This window comes from Carassius gibelio, chromosome A12 (genome assembly GCF_023724105.1).
Source record: "Carassius gibelio isolate Cgi1373 ecotype wild population from Czech Republic chromosome A12, carGib1.2-hapl.c, whole genome shotgun sequence".
In the NCBI taxonomy this organism is placed as follows: domain Eukaryota; kingdom Metazoa; phylum Chordata; class Actinopteri; order Cypriniformes; family Cyprinidae; genus Carassius; species Carassius gibelio.
The window spans coordinates 25,801,513-25,817,468 of NC_068382.1; the positions used below are offsets into that span (position 1 = coordinate 25,801,513).

At 41.0% G+C, this 15,956-nt stretch overlaps 2 protein-coding genes across 3 annotated transcripts; one reads left to right on the forward strand and one right to left on the reverse strand.

Annotated features, from left to right (window-relative positions):
* Positions 1–4,819: 4,819 nt before the first annotated feature.
* On the reverse strand, positions 4,820–9,983 carry LOC128025609 (RPE-retinal G protein-coupled receptor). Its single transcript, XM_052612101.1, has 7 exons — positions 9,457–9,983; positions 8,719–8,875; positions 8,292–8,413; positions 6,647–6,806; positions 6,253–6,370; positions 5,268–5,381; positions 4,820–5,158 (listed from the first exon to the last, which is right to left on the reverse strand). Exons 1-7 carry the CDS (start codon positions 9,530–9,532, stop codon positions 5,030–5,032), a joined length of 876 nt encoding a protein of 291 aa, XP_052468061.1. The 5' UTR covers positions 9,533–9,983; the 3' UTR covers positions 4,820–5,029.
* A 183-nt stretch (positions 9,984–10,166) lies between these two features.
* lrit1b (leucine-rich repeat, immunoglobulin-like and transmembrane domains 1b) lies at positions 10,167–15,002 on the forward strand. Of its 2 annotated transcripts, none has more exons than XM_052612100.1 (4): positions 10,167–10,328; positions 12,388–12,848; positions 12,949–13,254; positions 13,471–15,002. In XM_052612100.1, the coding sequence occupies exons 1-4, from the start codon at positions 10,309–10,311 to the stop codon at positions 14,544–14,546; spliced, it is 1,863 nt and encodes a 620-aa protein (XP_052468060.1). In that variant the 5' UTR covers positions 10,167–10,308; the 3' UTR covers positions 14,547–15,002. The 2 variants fall into 2 exon arrangements, with proteins under 2 accessions (XP_052468060.1, XP_052468058.1); XM_052612098.1 differs by lacking the exon at positions 10,167–10,328 and adding an exon at positions 10,355–11,967.
* The last annotated feature ends 954 nt before the right edge of the window (positions 15,003–15,956 follow it).

The following is a 15,956-nucleotide window of genomic DNA, read 5'->3' on the forward strand; positions in this document are numbered from 1 at the left end:
CAACACGTCTCTAACCCTAACCCTAACCTACTCACTGTCGAAATCTTACTCTAGATTTAATACTGTCACATGAAATTGATATTAATGGCTTTGAAATTCTGCAGCAGAGTGATGATATCTCAGATCATTATCTAGTATTGTGTAAACTCCATAGCTAAAGCTGCAAATTAAACTCACTATTATAAATATGTTAGAACCATCACTTCTAGCACAAACTACTACTACTACTACTAATAATTCATAACATTTATATAGTGCTTTTCTAGGCACTCAAAGCGCTTTACATTGTCAGGGGTATCTCCTCATCCACCACCAGTGTGCAGCATCCACCTGGATGATGCGACGGCAGCCAAAGTGCGCCACACACCACACACCACACACCAGCTCACTGGTGGAGAGGAGACGGAGTGATGAAGCCAATCAGCAGATATGGGGATTATTAGGAGACCATGATGGTCAGAGGCCAATGGGCAAATTTAGTCATCCCTCTACTCTTTTCAAAAGACATCCTGGGATTTTTACTGACCGCAGAGAGTCATGACCTATGTTTAACATCTCATCCGAAGGACGGTGCTTGTTGACAGTATAGTGTCCCCATCACTACACTGGGGCGCTAGGACCCACACAGACCACAGGGTGAGCGCCCTCTGCTGGCCTCACTAGCCCCTCTTCCAGCAGATACCTAGTTTTCCCAGGAGGTCTCCCATCCAGGTACTGACCAGGCTCAGCCCTGCTTAGCTTCAGTGGGAAACCGGTCTTGGGCTCCAGGGTGATATGGCTGCCCGCTGTTTTGTAAACAATTTTCCCAAATGATCTCAATTTCTTAGAGAATAATGGTATATGTGAGGATTTCCAGTCAGGATTTAGACCGTATCATAGTACTGAGACTGAGTTACAAATGATCTGCTCTTATCATCTGATCGTGGGTGTATCTCTCTATTAGTTTTATTGGATCTTAGTGCTGCGTTTGACACAATTGACCACAACATTCTTTTGCATAGACTTGAACACTTTGTTGGCATCAGTGGAAGTGCATTAGCATGGTTTAAATCGTACTTATATGACCGCCATCAGTTCGTAGCAGTGAATGAAGATGTATTATATCTATCACAAGTGCAGTATGGAGTACCTCAAGGCTCAGTACTAGGGCCGCTACTCTTCACGCTTTATATGTTACCCTTGGGAGATATCATCAGGAAACATGGTGTTAGCTTTCACTGTTATGCTGATGATACTCAGCTCTATATTTCTTCGCGGCCCTGTGAAACACACCAATTTGAAAAACTAATGGAATGCATAGTCGATATAAAAATATGGATGACGAGTAATTTCTTACTGCTAAATTCTGAAAAGATGTTAATCATAGGACCTAAAAACTCAGCTTGTAATAACCTAGAACACTGTCTAAGACTTGATGGTTGCTCTGTCAATTCTTCGTCATGAGTTAGGAACCTAGGTGTGCTATTTGATAGCAATTTTTCCTATAAAGCCACGTTTTTCCATCTTAAAAAATTAAAATCTAAATTACGGCCTACGCTCTCAATGTCAAATCCAGAAATGTTAATCCATGCATTTATGACTTCAAGGTTAGACTATTGTAATGCTTTATTGGGTGGTTGTTCTGCACGCTTAGTAAACAAACTACAGCTAGTCCAAAATGCAGCAGCAAGAATTCTTACTAGAACCAGGAAGTATGACCATATTAGCCCGGTCCTGTCATCACTGCACTGTCCACCTATTGCTAAATGCATACATTTTAAAATGTTTAACCTGCCATAGACATAACACACTATCCCCCTTTCTATAATCCAAATCCATTAAAGGATTTTTAGGCTGCATTAATTAGGTAAACCGGAACCGGAAACACTTCACATAACACCCGATGTACTTGCTACATCATTAGAAGAATGGCATCTACTCTAATATTAGTCTGTTTCTCTCTTATTCTGAGGCCACTGTAGCCACCAGATCCAGAATTGTTATTTAAACAAATAAAGTCTCTTATTTTAGATCAAACCAAAACTTTCATTTCCAATAACTTAAACCTTTTTGTTGTGCTAAAGCATGTATTATGCATTATGTAACATTTACCAAAATAAAACCAATTGGACTCTTTTACAGAGACCACATGCACAGATGTTGCTCATATGTTTCATTAACTGCATTCTTTCATTATTCTCGCATCTTACACAACTTTAAAGTATCTTCCCTCCACTAATAGTAGATCTTATTTGAACATAATGTAATCATAAGAAATTGACCAGATCATTTTATGTGCAATACAGGAGAGTCACATTAATAAATCTTAGACGTAAGTCTGCTTTGAGACAGGACATGTTTGTCAGATTTGCTTTGAGAAACTTCAGGGAAGATCTTCTAGAGCTTCAAGAGCATGTGAAAGTTCCTCTGGAGTGTTTACGCACTTAATGTCTATTTAGGAGGCTGTTTCTGAGAAGAGTCAAGAAGTTAATCCTGCTTATGTGGTCAACAGTACCTTAGAGACCATAGATAGAAACCTGCTGTAACTGCACTGACCCACTAGTGATGTGGAGGAGTGTGTGTGTGTGTGTGTGTGTGTGTGTGTGTGTGTGTGTGTGTGTGTGTGTGAGAAAGGGTTTACATGTTTTTATATCGTGGTGGTGACTTAAACCTGAATAGACACAGACTCATGGGGACTTGTGTTACTGTGGGGACCTAAACTGGAAACAAGCTTATAAATCATACAGAATGAGTTTTTTTGAGAAAGTAAAAATGCACAAAGTTTCCTGTGAGGGTTAGGGTTAGGTGTAGGGTTGGTGAAGGGACATAGAATATACAGTTTCTACAGAATAAAAACCATTACACCTATGAAGAGTCCCTGTAAACCACAAATGCAAGCATATGTAAGTGTGAAGATTGTGTGTCTTCTACCTTTCTATAAATAGTGTTCAAAGTGTTAATTAGTCTGTACAGGTGTTGACCTGCAATTGTTAAAACCCTTTGAAACCCATTCAAGTATATTTTGAAGATCTTAAAAAGCAAATATCTGAAATAATTGACAAATCATTGCCATGAATTTTTACTTTATCCCACATTAGCTGTATCTGCTTCGTCTACTTTTCTAAACAGCATTAATAATATTTTAATAATATTTATATAATATACAGATCCAATATTTATTTTGTCATGTTCAGTTTTTGTATGTTTTAGCTCATGTTTAATTCACCTGATTCCAGAAACAGTGGAGGACTGCAAACTGAAAAACGTCAATGAATACAATTCACTCACGTTAAAAAAAGAAAAACTCATAGTGAATGCATGAATGAACAGACTTTGCTCATCAGCTCTGCTCTAGTGTGTTTCTGAGGAACAGAGTAATGTCAGATTTGGTCTATGCTCACGACGGCTGCGGGTCGCTGGGTCCAAGAGTCGCTCTGTGACTGGCTGCAGTAATGCACTTCTGATCCTCTTTTCTCTTCAACATACGTCAGAAACACAAATCTACTGATATAAGAGCAGCTCCTTGTGCAGAGGAATTACTGAAGATTACAAAACCCTGGAGAATTTCTAATCCTGAATGTGCAAGTTGATTAGCCAACGGTTCAAGATCTGAGCAGCTGACTGAGAAGATCTGTGAACATCAGTGTTCTTTGAGCAACAGACCGAACCTGCAAAGGGTGAACATGGATTTGAATAAAAGTATCTGCATAAATGAGCCACTCGGACTCCTAACACACACACACACACACACACACACACACACACACACACACACACACACACACACACACAGAGGAATCAGTGCATTTACTGAGACAGATGACTGTTTGTGAAGGAAACCATCTAAACCAGTGAAGAGAACCATGCAAGTAAATTCATGATGCCAGCAGACTCTTCTACAGATTCTAGTGTAGGAGTTGATCCACCTTCATCAGTCGACCCTCTGAGCCCCTAAAGAACTCATGAAAGGACTGTCTTGTGCCTCACAGTTTATTCTGTGGATTAACAATGAAAGGCCCTTTTGTTATTAATGGTTCATACAAAAATCCTCTTACTTCAAGTTTGTTATATAAGGTTCTTAGAGTACATTTGAGGGACAAGTAGTTTTGAATAATAGACTTGCTTGGGAGAGGGAACTTTCTATATAAGTGAGAAAGAATGGGGTAATATTTGGAAATGTGCCAAATCCATTTCAGTATGTAACCGTGCCAAGGCGATACAATTAAAAATTCACAAGACTTCACAATCTTCTCACATTTGCAGCCAGGAAAAACATTAATGAGATGGATAAGTGATAAGACTCCAACTATATCTGGATGGCACAAGATTTTAATGGAACTAATCTCACTGGAATACTTTATGTGTTTATTAATGGTCAGTCAGGTCAGTTTTATAATGTCTGGAGGCCTTATATCAGTCATGAAGGAATTGATTTGTCAATTATCCTGTTAAAGAGTTTTCCTATTCATGTACCCCAAGAGAGTGCATACCATTGTGGACTTGTATTGTATTACCACTATGTGTTTAGTGTGGTGATCCATTTCATTTTTTAACATCTAATTTTCCTTTTCCATTTCAGTGGCCTAGAATAAGTCTGCTTATTCTTATTTTGCAGACTCCCTCATTTTATTCACATTTCTTTTGTTGTAAAATTAGGATTATGGTCTATATTCATGTGTTTTAAGTTGGAAAATAGTATATATATATATATATAATATATATATATATAAAAGTTCTCTCACTTCACTGATTTACACATGAATAAAAAATAAAAAATACTGGATTCTGATGCATTGGTCAACTGCGAGTATAAGGCAAGAACAATGAAATAGTGAGATGATTGTGTCCTGAATTAACTGTTTATGTCGTATCTCACACACCAGGAAACTGAAATAAGGCTTCATGTGTCAGTCTTCAGTGAACCATTAAATTAAACTCTTGACAAATGTTTAAGGCACTGCTTTGACATATACAGAAAATAACAGTCATATCACATGTAAACTCTTGCAGTGTCATCTGAATACAACATTACATGGCTGAAGCTCATTCACTATTTCTTTTTGTTTTCAGATTTCTCTCCGGTGAGGAACTGCCAGACTCCTGTACGGTAGAACTCGTTCCCGAACGCGTACAGGACGGCGTGGAAGATCGGAGACGTCTTGGCCAGCACTGGGAGGACCTAGAGGACCAGACGACCGTCATCAACACTGAGATGTCTGAATCACACACAATGATTTATCAAGCTGATGAAAGATTTTGAAGATCACTAGTGTTTGATTGTTATTTACCATTCTGAGCTTTGGTGAAATGAGGTTAACGTTCTCGAAGCAGGCGTATGTGCACATCAGAACATACGGACCCCAGCAGAACAGCAGTGCTTTCAGAGGTAAACCAGTGTTAAACTGCAGGACAGAGAGGAAGAAGCTCTGACACAAAACACCAACACACACATATATACACACGCCATTCACTGTCTGCTCTAGTCATGCTTTTATCTACACTAGACCAGAAATCTGACTCTTGTATTACTTCTAATGCAAGACCTGGATCTTAAAGCACACAGAGTGCCGAGCATCAGAAGGTTTCCTGTGGCTCATCCATCCGTACGGAGTAAAACATTACAGCCCACAGAGCATGAAGCATAAACTAAATTTGGTTTAGTTGAATTTGCTGCACAAAATGCATCTTTGGTTACTGATTATACTTTGGTCATAAAAACTGATAACTGAAAATGATAACATCATAATGAACAGCAATTTCTTAAAATGATAAATTGTACACAAATACCAAATTAATTTAAAATGATAATTTTTTTATAGTTTATTACAAATAAAGTTTACTTTAAGAAAAGTGCAAAGTGAAATCACAAGGCAGCAAAAGTTCCTACAAAGGAAGAATTGTTGTGCATGAGGAGTGGGGTGGAGCCGAGATCAGTGTGGGTGGAGCCAAGAGCATTGGGGGCGGAGCCGAGAGCTGGTGGATCGAATGATGATGAGCGAGCGTCTCGAGTCCCACGGAGGAGCTCCGCAAGAATGAAACGAGGAGTGACGTCAGTGAAGGACAAGAGAGGACCAGGCCTGGACTATTTATGTTGTTTTGGTTCTGTTTGTGCGAGACAGTCGTCTGTGAGGGGCTATCGCGCTATTTTAAGTTTTTGTTATTAAATTATGTATAACTGTTCACTGCTTCTCACCTCCTTCCTCCTGATCTACGAACATTTGTTACATTGTGTATCTAATTGGAGCATATGCTGACTAAGGAGTGTGTGAGTACCTTAAAGTGGTGCGTCTTTTTGAAATATGCATAGATGGAACTGTAGGAGGACTGCAAAACCATAACAGGGAATGCTAAATACAGTACAGTGATGGACAGCATGTAGGTGATGTAACTCCTGAAGAAGACAGCAAAGAAGAAGACACCACATTACTCTTGTATACAATTCACATTAGCACCGATATTCAAAATGATCAACAGTCATTTCCAAGCAGGGCAAACAGACAATATTGTTTGTCAATATCTTTCTTATTGTTATTTCTGATTAGTAATGTGCAGCAGTTTTTTAAAGTAGCATTGTCGTGATTTGATTTGAGTTGTGTGAGTTACAAAACAAAGAAACTAAAGCAAAGTCTGTTTGTATCTTTGATTCTCGTGTGTGAGATGGATGTACCGGTCTCCTTGTGTGTAGTCGAGCGTACAGCATGTTTTCATCGGCTCAAAGTCAAAGACGCCCCATCCAATGGCCGGCAGCGGTAGAGCCGCCCAGAACACGGCCAGGATCCAGATGATGGTGCTGATGGTCACAGATGTGCTCCAGAACATCTTCTGCTCTGGAAACAAATAAAACAAACTCAGTGTGCCCCAGTCAGCTGAGACAGAGCAGGAAGTGCTGGGTACACACCAAAAGATAATCGGGCTGATTTTGGGCTGATTTCCCCCCCTTCCGACAATCCTGGCTATGTCCCGGTTATCTTGATGCTTCTACAGATTATTTTTTATAATGGGTGTTTTAAGAGTGTCCGAACCTGATCGGAAGAACGTCGGAGTCGCCCCGATGGCGAATCCTAAATATTCAACATGTTTAATATTTACGATAAGAAATCCTGAAGTGTGGAGGAACCCCGAGGACAAACGCCTTCATGAAGCAGTCGTGATGCAGCACAAAGTGAAATTGATGTGCACAGCAGAGATGGAGGATCACCTTGTTGATTTCAATAAGCTAATAATTAGTTGCAGAATAAGATCTCTTCTCCAAGGCTACATCCACATGAAGCCAGAGCTTTCCCTATCCGATCTTTTTTTTTTCCTCGTCTCAAGAAATATACGCGTCCACACAAAACCACAAAACTATGCAGTATACATGAAAGACCAGCATGTGGCGCTGTAATTCTGCCACAGAGATACACTAAAAACAGAGAAGAAGACATGGACTATGAACATAAACCTTGTGCGTGGTACACAAACGAACATGGAACAATACATTTATTAATCTGTGTTAATGTTAGTTAATAAAAAGACAATCGTTCAGTGTGTGTTCATGTTTTTGTTGCTGTTACGTGACGTAGCGGTGTCTGATTAGGGTCGAGGATTACGTCATTGTTTCAGAAAGTATACGGATTCGCTGTCCACACGAAAACACAAAGGCAGCGTTTTCAAATGTTTCCACTCTGGGGCCCGGTTTCACTCTTCCAAATCGCCGGATCCGTGTGGACATAACGCCTATAAGATACAAAATTTATGCAAAACGCGTCTCCGTCTGGACGGAGCCCAAGAGAGACCTGGGAACAACAATTATAAAAAACATAGCTGTGTGATTTTGTGACCATTGCTCACTCTGTAACTCGTACAGACCATGTTCCCGCCGTCTCCACGACTTCACCCAAACCCTTTTTTACCGTGATTTTTTTGTGAAAATCATTCCAAACACTATCAATGCAATTTCTTCCTGTTTTTTTGTCCGCCATGCTTATTCTGAAGTCTCGCGAGATTTTGCGAGGTTTCCTGTGTTCACAGTCGAGACTCTAGTTGAAAATCTGTTCATGTGTGGTGTGCTGTCTTTGTCACACACTATAGGAGCAAAACGGTTAAATGTAGGATTTTTTATCCTCTTGTTTGTGTTCTATCACATTTTGAAAATCTTATAAGATGTAAAAAATCTTTGGTATGTACCCAGCAAAGGCTGTATTAAAATTGATAACGAAACCCAAAGCAAGCCTTACAGAAACAAGAGTACTATTAAAGTCTTGTGTGTCAACTATGAAGGATAATAAAGTAACATTTTATGGATGGCAGATGGATTTTCTGTTTATACTCACTAGTACAGTACTGATGATATCTGTCCCAAGCAATGGCAGCCAGAAAACTGATGGCAGCGAGAATCGACACCATTCCCTGAAAAGCATGAATCTGGCAGCCCTCCGACCCAAACGGCCAGTATCTTCCAGAGTTCGGAGAAAGACACACACACAGGGGTTGAATATTTACACATACATACATTTGATATTTCTCTTTTTTATATTAAGGTCATGTGTTCTTCTGTGTCTAGCGGTTATATTTCTGTGGAAACTTTTGTTTCAAATTCCTTGCCTGCAATAACACCAATAAGCAATGTCAGAAATAGACACCATAAATATAATAATTTTTTATTTATTTTTGTCATACCTTTTTCTACAATTACAATTTCTGAAATTTTAATTTTCTAAATGTCAGAAGCAAGTGTTAAATTGGTGAAGATTGTCTCACCTCAGGTAACTGGCGTAAGCAGCCACTAAACCGTTAATATTGAGGCTCAGGTCGGCCACAGCCAGGTTAAAGATGAAGAAGTTATTGGGTGTCTGCATCTCCCGGATTCTGAGGAACGCCATGATCGAGATGAAGTTAAGAAAGAAACCAAGAAGACCTAGAAGAAAATACTCAGATATTCAGACTGAACAGAATTCATAACACTGTGCACCGAGACAAGAGCAATCATAACTAAATAACATATCATGCTTTTAGAAGAATTACCAATCCACACTAACAATGAAGCACCAATCAGTGCAATGCTGATATGAAGCCATCACTTACCATCATTGTTCCAAGGTACTGACTATCTGTTTTATCTTTTTTTTCTTTTATTATTATTATTTATTATTATTATTATTATTATTATTTTAACTTATCCAGAAACTAGGCTTGTTTATTTACCAAGCTTCCTTTTCAAAAAAGTTATGTGAAATTTGTTTAAATTCATGCACAGGTTTGATGAACCAGCCATCAACAAGCAGAAGATCAGGGTTTTACAGATCAATAAGATCAGCGCACATTAATCGATAGCCAGACATATTGATCTGTAGCAGACACGCGACCCTGGACTGAATCACGCAGTTATGTTTGTCAATACATTCATTTATAGATGAGGAACAGTACAGTACTGATGAATGAATGCACTGACTGATTCTGATTGATTGATTGATTGATTGATTGATCAGGATCACTCACCGCCCACCAGCAGCGCGGAGCCGAAGGCGAACATGTCAAAGTCACTGAATCCCTCCGGTAACGTGTACGAAGCCATTGTCAGATGTTTCTCACCGAGGTCCGCTGCGCTACAGAGGCTTTATGTGTGTTTATGTCCCTGTGGAAGCGCGTGTGAGGTTTATAGCCTCTCAAATCTCCGCAAGAATGTTTTAATACCACACAAGTTTGTGAAATCCATAGGCGGAAATCCTGGGGGGTCGGAGGAGACAGGACCCTCCCCACATCTGAGGGTTGCCACCCCCTAAAATTAGATTAAAAACCACGCTGTGTATTGTAAATTACAATGTTTTATACTTTAAATAACTTTTTTTTTTTAACGGGGCACAAATGCATTTTAAGTTTAAGAAACATTTCGAGTCCCCCCCTCCCTTGCTTTGCAGTGCTTTGGTCGAAAAGCTCGCTTTCCTCTTTTACATCTATCAGTGTTGCCAAGTACGCGGTCTCCCCGCAGAATTAGGTTTCTTTAACACTGTTGCACCCCTAACCTGATATTTAGCTCCTGTATTGCAAATTTAACCGATGGAACCCCGCCGGAAAAAACGTGTGTTGTAGACTCACCGGAACCCGATCTTTAGCGGGGAGCCCTCGAACTGTGATTGGGTTCGTTTTGGGAGTTTTTTTTTTTTTTGCGAAAAACTGGCAACCCTGCATCACCTACCTGCACACACACACACACACACACACACACACACACACACACACACACACACTATTGGGTGAGTGAGAAAAAGTCAATAGTTGCGGAACTCGGCTGTCAAAGCTATTTAATTCACTTAAACATCGGATGAAGTGATTCTTTTCTCTTCTACACAGATGATGCCAATGTATTTCCGGTGAGTCCGCTATGTTAGCAATAATGTTACCTTCCTGACGGATAATGTCTGAAGTTGTCTAATGTGGCTCGTTCTGTTACACTGATTGTAGTAAGGGTTTCCACCGTATACGTATCCTAACCGATTTTAGCTGTATTATTTGTGTCCCCTTCAAAAATTGCTCTTAATGAATTGTATGTTTATTGTCCGCTCCCCACCGTACAACGAACTTTACTCCTCTGGTGAAATGTGATCTCCGTCTAAACTAAGAATCAGATTAAGATCAGGACACGATCACACTCCATTCCCAGCTTTCAGATGTTAATGCCATTGGGAAATAGCTTCAGTGAAATGTGTTCAGTGTAATCTCACACTCTCTAAAAACACACATTTCACAGCAGCATTGGTCTTTTCTCCTCAGGATGAATCTCGTGTTGTTGCTTCCCCAGTTGCGTTGATAAAAGTGCCTATTAAATTAATAAATTAAAATATACAGTTCTAAATGAGCCCGAGAATTCGTTTAGTTTATTCATAGACTGAATATAATGATTGGTGTGGATATATATTATGAACTCTGATCCTCATTTCCTTTTGTCTTGACACTGGAAAAAAAAATATAATATATACGTGTTTTAATACAGAAATATTTTTATATGTACTATGCAAGATTTATTTCGAACAAATATACACTGGAACAGGAACTTTGGTTTGAGATGAAACCTTTAGCTCTATACTGCCTCCAAGTGTTTTAAATGCATATACATCCCGCTTTTGATATGTTCTTTGCTTTAATCATATAGGCTTTATAGACCAAAAAGACATGAAAGATTGTAACATAAGGTAACCACTACGAACAGATCTGTGAGTAAAGTTGATTGAAAAAAAAGTATTATGTCTGAGAAAATCTGAAATATGCATCTTTCATATTATCATCCATTTACCTCATAATAAACACTGAGTTTTATGCTAAACATGATAATTCCTGTGTGTGCTCATTATTGAATCAAGTGCAGTTTGATGAGTCAAAGGTCAAACTAACAACACTAATCTTTTGAATGTATAAATAACCTATACAGTATTTTGGTTTTCCATGTCTATTATAAAGTTTTCTATTTAAATAATCTCCACAAATCAACATCACAAAAAAATAGAATATTTCCTCCCCACTCCATGATTTAGTCGGCATGTCTGGTGAAAATAAAATAAAACAAAGCCATTCACCAATAAGATGCTGTGAATTCACTAACTGTTGTCCAATCCCAGGTCTAAAATAAACCCTCCAATCAAAATAGAAATGTCTGTTCTGTATATATACAAAAGACAAGAACACAGCCTATGGGCTTCCAGGAAGGAATAATCGTGTAAATGAAAATACCCCAAGTCCTTCCTCTAATCTGCTCTATCCCTTTTATCTGGGGATTTGGAGCAGAGCGAGCAGAAAGTGTTTGAGAGAGACACAGAGATGCTGCGTGTGCTGCGTGATTAACAGACTCAAACCCATCCGGACAGTAGCTAGAACAGATACAGTAGCATAGAAGATGAGTGTTTTGGGTTTTTGGGCTTTTGCGCTGGTGCTGTGCTGCCTTCCGTTGTTTTGCAGCTCGTGTCCTGCTCAATGCAGCTGCTTCTACCACAAACTGAGCGACGGATCCAAGTCGAGGTGAGATTTCACACAAACTCTTATCTGAAGCCTTACTGTAGAAGAGCCTCATATGGACCACTGTCTGCAGAATACTGACGCCAGATTGTCTCTGCTCTTTATTTAGTTGTTGGATTAACGTGTGTGTGTGATTTTTAATCTTCTCTGCTCGTTAGTCGAGGTGCTTCAGGCCTCTAGTATTCGACACACACACACACACACACACACACACAAATGCACAGTGTGAAGGTAATGATAATAATACAGAATAAAAGTAAAGTCAGGAATAAAATCTAGTCAAAGAGGAATATGTTATAGCACTATTTTATAGCAATGTAGATCACTGTAATTTTAGTGCAGTGACTGGCATTAATCAAATATCTCAACTAAAGGAGGCTGTGCTTGGCCTGTGTGATTTTAAATTTAAATGTGTTTTTATAGGAGTGTGCTGTGTAACGACCCCGATCTCACTGTGATCCCAAACAACTTTCCCTCGGACACCTCCAAACTCCGCATCGAGAAAACCTCCATCAGCCTGGTCTCCAGCGAAACCTTCCATTACCTCAGCAGCCTGGAGTACCTCTGGATATCCTTCAACTCACTCTCCTCCCTCAGCGTGGACAGTTTCCGAGGACTTAACGCCTTGGATGAATTACGGATGGATGGGAATGTTCTCACTTCGTTTCCTTGGGAATGTTTGATGGACATGCCTAACCTTCGGCTTCTGGATTTGCACAATAATAAAATCAGCAGCATCCCAGCTGAAGCAACCATTTACATCAAAAACTTGACCTACCTGGATCTGTCCAGCAACAGTCTGACCACCGTTCCAGCCGAGGTTCTTACTTCGTGGTTCTCTCTGAAACCTCCTCAGGATGCAGAGAACTCCAAAATGATACTGGGTGAGTTAGTTTCTGCTCTTAAGCCATTTCAGTTCAATTGTAAAATCTTAGTCATTGACAAATGAAGAAACGTTGATGAAAGTGTCAGTTATTTGCACAGGTCTCCACGACAATCCCTGGCAGTGCGACTGTCGTCTCTTTGATTTGGTGCAGTTCCAGAAGTTTCCTTCTTCCTCCGTGGCGTTCATCGATACACGTCTGCGCTGCGCCGAACCCGAGAGCCTGTCGGGAGTCCTCTTCTCTGATGCTGAGCTCCGCAAGTGTCAGGTTCCCCGCGTGCACACGGCCGTCGCGAGGGTCCGAAGCTCCATCGGAAACAATGTGTTGCTGCGCTGCGGGACCATCGGTGTTCCCATCCCGGAGTTGTCCTGGACCCGTGCCGACCGCAAGCCCATGAACGGCACCGGTACGTGTGATGTTTGCATCTCATCTCATGTGTCCCTTGGTTTACTGCCTTTGTTAGATAAACACATCATTCAGGTTTAGTTAACACATCTGCTGAAGAAATTGAAACGGTATTTAGAGAGCATGCAAAAACTACTGTTATGAATAACTGTTCTGCACGCTTAGATGCAACTGCAGAACTTATATTAAAGTGAGTGTTTTTTGTTTGATCTTGTAGTTCAACAGGAAATCTCTAAAGAGGGCATCATCTGGTCCATTCTCAGCGTTCCTGCTGTTTCGTACAGGGATTCAGGGAAATATGTTTGCAGAGCCACTAACTTTGTCGGGAGTGCCGATGCCATTATCTCACTTGTCATTTCCGATACGTGGCAAATCGATGAAGCGGTCGCCAAAAGAAGTCACGGAAAGAAGAATGGTGGATTTGGCCGAGCGGCGTATCAAGAGAAACTCATCGCCAGATACGTGCCGCCGGCCACATCAGCCGCTGTGCCCATCATCGAGCCGCTCAATGGACCCAAAGCCACAGCATCCATCCGGATCGAAAGCTACAGCATTTCTGATGATGTTTCCAAAGCGAAGGTCACAACGGCACCTGCAGTGTCCACAGGAACAGACAGCGGGGCGGTGGAGCTTCAGAAAGATGTCTTGAGTAACCTGGAGGCTAATGCTTCATCTCTGCAGCAGGGTCCGGAGCGCAGAGTGGTTCGCTCGGTCAAAGTGATTGGTGACACTGACCACACGGTCTCGCTGAACTGGCGCGCACCCACCGCCTCCAACACCACGTCCTTCAGCGTTCTTTACGCCGTCTTCGGGGAGCGGGACATGCGTCGCATTAATGTTGGCCCAGGCAAGAATCGGGTAACGATCGAAGGGCTCGTCCCCAAAACCAAGTACATAGCCTGTGTGTGCGTGAAGGGCCTCGTTCCCAAGAAAGAGCAGTGTGTGATTTTCTCCACGGACGAGGCAGCCAGCGCCAGCGGCACACAGAAGCTCATTAACGTGGTGGTGATCACGGTCGCCTGCGTGATCGCGGTTCCTCTGACACTCATCGTCTGCTGCGGGGCACTGAAGAGGAGGCTGCAGAAACTGATGGGCAGGAAGTCCAAAGACATTCAGGACTCGTACGTGACGTTTGAGACTCTGTCTCCAGGCACCAAAGCCAAAGGACTGGAGGGGGAATATCTCACCAGACTCAACCCAGACGAGTCCAACCGGCTGCTTTCGGCCCGCTCTAGTGTGGACTCTGAGGCTACGGCCAGAACCGAGGGCCAACCCAACGAGTATTTCTGCTGATGGACCAACGGCACCTTAGAGAAAGTTCAGTGTTCAAAAAGGGAAAATTATCACTCAAGTGTGAAATTTGTGTTTCTTTTTTTGTCATGCACTTTTCCAATGATATGTTTATCATTGATTCATTCATCATTTATGTTCTGCAATGAAATGTCTGTGAGCAACACATAATACTCATATATCTTATACAGAAGGTGAAGCGTTAAGATTTTCTGTTTGGACTGTCAGGATTTTGCAATAAGACAGGGACGGTGATGTACATGCTTAATTTTTCCTTTTTACTTGTTTTTCTTTATACTGTTATCTTGTCACAGTGTACTGGGGCAACTGTTCTGTTTTCCACTTTAACCTTAAAACTGCTTATAATTTGCAATATCAGGAATATGTTAAAGTCTCTACTCAAATATATTAAATATATGTTTAAAAATACGATTGAATAAAATAATGTTTTATATGGTCCTTGTTTTCTGAATGGTTCCTCTTTGTTTATAAAGTGATGCATCTGAAAACACATTAGCTGTGCTATCCCTAATTTTCTGAATGTTCAAAGCAACATTTAGAAACTCCTGAGGAAGTTTGAGCTTTAAGCATAATAGGATTTACCCCACTGAACCTGTCATGCGGAGAGGATCGTGTCTCCTGTAAATGAGCTCTGGAGCTGCACAGCAATTTATTTCATGTGGTTTTATTAACAAAGTTCGGGAGAAGCACGATCAGATAATCATCCAATTTGGCACAGGTTCATCTCGTTTAGCTAATAATCTTAAATAGCACGCAAGCGTATATATATCCAGTCTTCCTACCTCCTGTCCCACGACAGTTTTTCGGCAGGACAGTTTTTCGGCATAGACCGTTTGTCAGCATTCGGTTCGCTCTGTCCGTCATCTTATCACAGGCCCAATCTTCCTTCCGACGAAGATATCTATCCGCCGAACACCAACAAGCGTCATCGCGTCAGCTGCTCTTCTCGCCAAGCCACACGTTGTGGCCAAAAGCTCGTGCAAATCCTTGAGCTCGCCTCACTCGGCAACACGATTTTCTCACCAGGACCGGGCTCTCTTATAATGCTGGATCGCAGCCGTGCTCCAGTTCTCCCCGCAGTAAACCTCTCTCGCTTTTTCAGCCGTGGCGCAGTTCGATGCTGCCTCCACTAGCGGCGAAGACCGTGCGTTGTTGTAGTGGCATATCGTTCGTGAAAGAATCGTTTTTTTGAATGAATCTTCTAGGCGAACGAATCGTTCTCGGTTTACACTCATTCATGAAGAATTTTTCAGAGTTGTCATCCACAATGAGCGAGTTTCATATGAGTCTCAGAGATCAAGAGCTCTCATTCGTGAACGAAAGGACTAAACCGGTATACATGTCGAGTTGATTAAACGGATACATGTCGTTCGTAAACGCAATGAACTGGTA

What these genes read in the sequence shown, in the direction of transcription:
- LOC128025609 (XM_052612101.1), bottom strand. Translation starts at nt 9,532, where the DNA reads ATGGCTTCGTACACGTTACCGGAGGGATTCAGTGACTTTGACATGTTC. An exon ending in GACTACACACAAGGAGACCG is followed by an intron (nt 6,371 to 6,646) that starts GTACATCCATCT and finishes TGTCTTCTTCAG; the next exon opens with GAGTTACATCACCTACATGC. An exon ending in TTTCACCAAAGCTCAGAATG is followed by an intron (nt 5,159 to 5,267) that starts GTAAATAACAAT and finishes CTGGTCCTCTAG; the next exon opens with GTCCTCCCAGTGCTGGCCAA.
- lrit1b (XM_052612098.1), top strand. Translation starts at nt 11,846, where the DNA reads ATGAGTGTTTTGGGTTTTTGGGCTTTTGCGCTGGTGCTGTGCTGCCTT. An exon ending in AGCGACGGATCCAAGTCGAG is followed by an intron (nt 11,968 to 12,387) that starts GTGAGATTTCAC and finishes GTGTTTTTATAG; the next exon opens with GAGTGTGCTGTGTAACGACC. An exon ending in CAAGCCCATGAACGGCACCG is followed by an intron (nt 13,255 to 13,470) that starts GTACGTGTGATG and finishes TTGATCTTGTAG; the next exon opens with TTCAACAGGAAATCTCTAAA.